At 43.9% G+C, this 6,829-nt stretch overlaps 1 protein-coding gene across 1 annotated transcript; it reads left to right on the top strand.

Annotated features, from left to right (window-relative positions):
• Positions 1 to 239: 239 nt before the first annotated feature.
• LOC106000292 (coiled-coil domain-containing protein 54-like) lies at positions 240 to 1,223 on the top strand. The gene has a single exon (XM_013035533.1). It carries the CDS (start codon positions 240 to 242, stop codon positions 1,221 to 1,223), a length of 984 nt encoding a protein of 327 aa, XP_012890987.1.
• The last annotated feature ends 5,606 nt before the right edge of the window (positions 1,224 to 6,829 follow it).

Raw genomic sequence — 6,829 nt, 5'->3', positions numbered from 1 at the left:
CAGCCCTATAAGGCTGACCATTATTTCACTGAGCTCCTTAGGCTGGGTTGCTTTAGAAGGAGCCAAGTACCAAAGGGCACCCATCTCCACTTTTGAAGTTCTGTATGCCGTATTTTATGATGTTACTGGGGGAAAATCAAGAAAATAGTAAGAGAAAGGCCAGTTCTTTCCAACATTACTTCTTTTGTAGGATGGTATTCACAGTTACTAACACTTTGTGTCTTGTTTCAGAATGAAAAATGTATAGACTTTATACCAGAAGGGTCAGAGCTGCTGCTGGGTCCCTGTGGAATAGAAATCTCTCCAAGATCAGACAGTCTTTTGAAAACATCCGCCAAAAATGTAACATTCGACACCAGTGCTCAGCTAGATATCCAACAGTGAGTTCCCATGAGAGTGACGAAGATGACTTCAGTTTGGATGAAGAAACACATTTCACAGAAGTACTTCAAGATATTAAAACATCCCAAAATGATCTTCTTAACCAAACGACGGATATGGTCATTATGATAGCAAGAATCCAGGAAAAGATAGACCATTATGACACACAGATAGAGATCCTACAAGCCAGAATGAATGCTAATGAAGACAAACAAGCCGCCATCACCAACGATATCCTCTCCCTGAAAGAAAACATCGATGTTTCAAAGAAGAAGATGACAGAACTGGAAAGCTGGAAATCATGCTCCAATATGCCCTGTTTAGAAATTCCAGAGGAAGAATCAAGAGAGAAAATCGTAGAACTGTTTCAAAAATTTGGACAACCAGATGCTCAAAAGAATACATCAGTTTCTACAGATTCAGAAACATCTACAGCAAACCCCAAGGAAGTTCCTATTCCAGAATGTACTCATGGTCTGGAAAAAAGCACAATTTCTCCTAAAATTAAAACTCTGAAGAAAAGTAACCGAGAAAATGCATCAAGAAACTTACAAAAGGCAAAATCAAATATTTACATTTACCCAGACTTCGGAACATGGATCAAACTAACGTTTGTCCAGGGAGGAAAGTGGAGTTTTTTCCTCCATGCCACCAAGTTGGATGACTTTGTCCAGTGGCTTCTATCTAGACCAACCGAACAGCCCGAGGAGCCACTAATCACACCCCAGAGAGAATCTGTCTCCGGTGGATTTATTGAAAACCTGACCAAAATCTGTCTCTCTGTTGTGAACTACTTTTACTGCCGTTTTGGCTTCTCAGAAGTAGAAGTAACTGGACTGTAGGTTCTCCTTGGCCTGGCAGGAAATAAATGCAATGGGTTTGCTCCAAGCATGTATCTTTGTAGTGTCTGTGAACTCTGTGGTAGCTTGCATCCTGTGGGCCCACTGTCCGAGAGGTTCGTACACATCCACAGTAAGTTCAGACACTGCATCCCATTGAACTATTGTGAGCCACTTTCTGTGTGTGTTCATGTCCTCTCACAGCCAATTCATGAGGACTCACCTTTGTGCCTATTTTCATAGGTAACTGGGAGCAAATAATGTAAGGTTCAAAGGAAATATGAAACACATATGGAATCCTCTAAGACAGGATTTTATGTGTGTGTATGTGTTTGCATGTGAGTGTGTGTATAGGATTATGTGTGTGTGTGTGTGTGTGTGTTGGCACTAGAGCCTGAACTTAGGGCCTTTCACTCTTGCTCAGCTTTCTTGCTTACAAGTAGGGCTATACTAATTTGTAGGTCGTGGGGCTTGAACTCAGGGCCTGAGCGCTGTCCCTGAGCTCTGCTGCTCAAGGCTAGCACTCTACCACTTGGAGCAACAGTGCCACTTCTGGTTTTCTAGTGGTTAATTGGAGATGAGTGTCACAGATTTTCCTGTCTGGGCTGGTTTCAAACTGTGATCCTCAGATCTCAGCCTTCTCAGTAGCTAGGATTACAGGCATGAGCCACCAGTGGACAGCACAGTGCTATACCTCTTGAACCATGTCTCTAGTCCCAAATTTGCTGGTTAATTGGAGATAGAGTCTCAAAGACTTTTTGCTCAGTCTGGTTTTGAACTATGATCCTCAAGTTAGCCTCTTAAGTATTTAGAGTTACAGGCAAGAGCCACTGGCATCCAGCCAGAGTCAGTTTTGTATATTCTTTGTCTAGTGGCTTTTGTAGATAAAATTTGTGATAAAAGAGACTGCCTAGCTCAATGCTGGTGGCTCACATATGTAATCCTAGCTATTCAGGAGGCTGAGATCTGCTGATTGTAGTTCCAAGTCAGCCCAGGGCTGGAAAGTAAAAAAGACGCTTATCTACAATTAATCATTGAAAGCCAGACATGGAGCTGTGGCTCAAGTGATAGGACACTAGCCTTGGGCAAAAAGTTCAGGGTCGAGACCTGGCCCTGAGTTCAAGATCCATGAATAGCATACTCACACACACACACACACACACACAAATAAAGACAGCATAGAGTGAAAAAGATACATACTATCAGGAGTACTGAAGTTACACAATATGAAAACGACAGGGATTGAAATGACACCTTGTTTCATGAAAACTATTAATTACAAAAATGAGATTTTTCTTTCAACTTTAGCTTCATCTCTACCAGATAGGCAAGAAGAGGAAAGGCTGAATATGGCTCTGGGTAATTTTTACATTTTCATAAACAGAAACACTGTCAAGCTCCATTTTGTATTTGGGGGTACTTTATGGGCTTTGAAATTAATTGCTGATAGTTTAAAGTGGAAGTCTGACACTTTCTGATTTGTTTCTTTTGCTTTTTTTTGTCAGCCATGGGACTTGAACTCAGTGCCTGGGTGCTGTCCCTGAGTTCTTTCGCTCAAAGCAAGTGCTCTATTGTTTTGAGCCACAGCTCCATTTTCAGTTTTCTGGTGGTCAATTAGAGATAAGAGTCTCAGGAATTTCCTGCCTCAGATCTCAACTTCCTGAGTAGCTAGATTGCAGGTGTATGCCACTGGCACAAGGTTCCTCTGCTTTTTTTTTTTTAACTCATCCTGGGGCTTGAACTCAGGGCGTAGGCACTGTCCCTGAGCTGCTTTTTTCTCGAGGCTAGCACTCTTACCACTTGAGCCACAGTGCCACTTCTAGCTTTTCATCAAACCCAGGGCTTCATGGATGTAAGCACTCTACCAGAAAGCCACATTCCCAGTCCCTCTGCTTTTTTGTGTGTGCTTTCTTTTTCCTACTTGCCTGTGTATTACTTAAAAGGTGTTAGATCCACCAGGGTCACTAAGTGAATGGTGAAATATCAGGTATTTGAAAATCAGTAAGAGTAGATGATACATGCATGCCTATGTGAATTTAACCTTTCCTCCACAAAAATACACTTTAAAATCCTATAGTCAGCTGCTGGTGGCTCACTCCTGCAATACTGTAATCCTGTAATCAAGAGGCTGAGATCTGAAAAATGCAGTTGGAAGCCAGCCTTGCCAGGAAAGTCCATGAGACTCTTTAATTAATCATCAAAAAGCCAGAGGTGGATCTGTGGCTCAAGTGGTAGAGCACCAGCCTTGAGCAATCAAGCTAAGTGATAGTGAGATCCCCCTGAGTTCAATCTCCAGTACCCACACAAAGCAACCAAACAAGAAAGATCATGATCATGATCAATAGGGCACTTCAATAGGGCACTGAGAGTGTGAGGAAAGAAATAGGTTCTAGCCAGGCACGGGGGACTCATGCCTGTACTCCTAGCTACTAAAGAGACTGAGATACGAGGGTCATGTTTCTAAGCCAGCACGGACAGGAAAGTCTGTGAGACTCTTTGTTTTGTTTTGTTTTTTGGTCAGTCGTGGGGCCTGAACTCTGGGCCTGGGCGCTGTCCCTCAGCAATTCAGCTCAAGGCTAGCATTCTACCACTTGAGCCACAGCACCACTTCCGGCTTTTTTCTTTTTGCTTATGTGGTGCTGAGGAATCGAACCCAGGGCCTCATGCATGTAAGGCAAGCACTCTACCACTGAGCCACCTTCCCAGCCCATCTCTTATCTCCAATTAAGCACCAGAAAACTGGAAGTGGCACTGTGGCTCAAAGCAGTGGAGCATTAGTTTTGAGCACAAAAGCTTAGGGACAATGCCATGGCCCTGAGTTCAAGCCCCATGACAGAAAGAGAAAGAAAGAAAGAAAGAAAGAAAGAAAGAAAGAAAGAAAGGAAGGAAGGAAGGAAGGAAGGAAGGAAGGAAGGAAGGAAGGAAGGAAGGAAGGGAAAGAAAGAGGGCTGGGAAGGTGGCTCAGTGGTAGAGCACTTGCCTTGCATGCCTGAGGCCCTGGGTTCTATTCCTCAGCACCACATAAGCAAAAAGAAAAAAGCCGGGAGTGGTGCTGTGGCTCAAGTGGTAGAGCGCTAGCCTTGAGCTGAAGAGCTGAGGGACAGCGCCCAGGCCCAGAGTTCAGGCCCCACGACTGGTCCCCCCCCAAAAAAAAGGAAGTTCCAGTGGGAGGCGTTTGGGCTAACAAGGAAGGTGAATAAGTGAATAAGGATAATTATGGCTGAAAATAGCTTGTTTGAGTATGAAACCACAACAATGAAACTTGTTGAAATTGTTTTAGGATGGGATAAAGGAGAGTGATAGAAGGAGTGAGATTAATTGGAATACATTGTATACACACATGGAAATGACACAATGAAATCCCTTTCTGTGTAATTTTAAAGTATATAATATGTAAATTTATAACTATATTTGTGTAAGAATACTGTCCTGTGTCAGATGTTGGTGTCTCACATCTGTAATTCTAGCTACTTGGGAGAGTGAGGGCAGAAGAAGTGAGGTTCGAGACCAACCCAAGCAGAAAATTGGGAGGAGTTATCACCGGCCATCCCCATCTCCTGTGGTCCAATATCATCCTCTGGGATGAAGCTGTAAAAAGTGACACAATATTGATGCCACTTGCACTATCTGTGTCCATAATAAATCATCATAGGTTCCTTGTATCCTCGACGGCCACATCTGTGGAAATGGAGGACCCAAATTAACTGGGATGCTGCTTAGGGACAGCTTGACAAATGGCACCCAATGTGGGGCCACATAAGGTCACAATGCCTTTCTGGAAAGAAGATAGAAGGGCTGTGCAGAGAAAGTTCAAGGAATATGTGGAGGATTTATAGGGCCCCATAGCTCAGGTTACTGCTCGGTGGAAAAAAGCACTCATGCAGTACATGACCTCCCTACCATTCCTTACCTGTGGTTGAGTCAGGATCCCATGCAAATACGTCTACTCTTTCCCCCAGGATTTCATTAAAGTTGGTGCCCTGAGGACTGGTGAGGTGGAAATCAAACTCAACAGCCTTAGAGCCAGCGTGATTTCATCTCCACCAACAGGGGGTGCTAGGCATCCCTTTAAAATCCTGTCTGTCTGTCTGTCTATATTTACCAGTTTCAGAGCTTAAGATCAGAGCCTTGCTTTCTCACTTGTCTTTCTTGCTCATGGCTAGTGTGCTGCTACTTGAGATACTACCCCAACCCTACTTTTTGCTGTTAATTGGAATGAAGTTTCACTTTCCCACCCAGACTGGGTAGAAAACCAAGAACCTCTGGATCTCAGCCTCCTTTAGTAGTTAATATTACAGGTGTGAGCCACCAGTGGCCAGATAGAGTACATTCTTCTTGGAGTAGATTCACAACATGTGGTTGCTGTGGAAGCCAGGAAAAGAAACTTTGTAAAAAGAGAGGATTCTGTTGGTGTTTCAGAAGCCACCACTGCATGCCACAGCTGTGACTCCTGTGGCCTATTGGTCTTTAATGAGCATTTGTTAAATTAGGTACTAGTGGCTGGGAATGTGGCTTAGTGGTTGTGCTGAATTTGCATATTTATAGCAACATGCTTAGACTTAATATGTTTTACTTAATTTATTTAAACACTTAAAATACAATCCATACCAATACCTAACTCTTATGCCTAATTCTACTAAGCATGTCCCATACCCAGGGAAGCTCACGTGGCAAGTCACTTGGCCCGGAGGTTAAGCGAAGTCTGCCAAGGGTGTCCTCCAGGCTGCTCTGAGTGGCTGAAGGGAGAAGCAGCTGGCTTGCTGGGACAGCTCCAGTGGAGGGTAGGTCCGGCATGGAATCACCTTGCTCAGGGAGGCTGTTTTGCTGGGTCTCTGCTGCACTGGGTTTTTATATGTTTTAGGCTGGGCCTTTCATTTCTGGCTGATTATCAGGGTTGCCTCAAAGACAGCTTTGCTTCAGGCCACATCTAGCAATCGATAAGGGCAGAGCTGGCTTGCCTCTGCCTGGGTCTGATTATCTGGTGGGCTAGTTGCCTTGGTGATCACTCTGTACGCTCCCTGGGTGTGTCCTTATCTAACTCTTCCATAGTTCTAACTTCTAACTCCTCCTAATTTTACAGCTTAACATTTCATATTATTTCACAGCACACATACATTCAATATATTCCTATTCAATAGTATACCATGTCAATATTCAATAACATACTACTTCAGTATTCAATAACATACTATGTCAGTACATACTATGTCAGTATTCAATAACTCACACACTATGTCAGTATTCCATAATATTCACTACAGTGGTAGAGTGTTTGCCTAGCACTCATGAAGCCCTGGGTTTGATTCCTCAGTACCACATAAATAGAAAAGGCTGAAGTGGTGCTGTGGCTCCAGTGGTAGAGTGCTAACCTTGAGTAAAAAGTAGCTCAGGGGGCTGGGAAGTTGGCTCAGTGGTAGAGTGCTTGCCTTGCATGCCTGAGGCCCTGGGTTCGATTCCTCAGCACCACATAAGCAAAAAGAAAAAACCCGGAAGTGGCGCTGTGGCTCAAGTACTAGAGTACTAGCCTTGAGCTGAAGAGCTGTGGGACAGCGCCCAGGCCCAGAGTTCAGGCCCCACGACCGGACCCAAAAAAAAAAAAGTAGCTCAGG

Source organism: Dipodomys ordii, unplaced genomic scaffold (assembly GCF_000151885.1).
Source record: "Dipodomys ordii isolate 6190 unplaced genomic scaffold, Dord_2.0 Scaffold215, whole genome shotgun sequence".
Classification (NCBI taxonomy): Eukaryota; Metazoa; Chordata; class Mammalia; order Rodentia; family Heteromyidae; genus Dipodomys; species Dipodomys ordii.
The sequence above is the reverse complement of the archived record's forward strand: the minus strand, read 5'-3'. Positions and strand labels throughout refer to the sequence as shown.

What these genes read in the sequence shown, in the direction of transcription:
- LOC106000292 (XM_013035533.1), top strand. Translation starts at nt 240, where the DNA reads ATGTATAGACTTTATACCAGAAGGGTCAGAGCTGCTGCTGGGTCCCTG.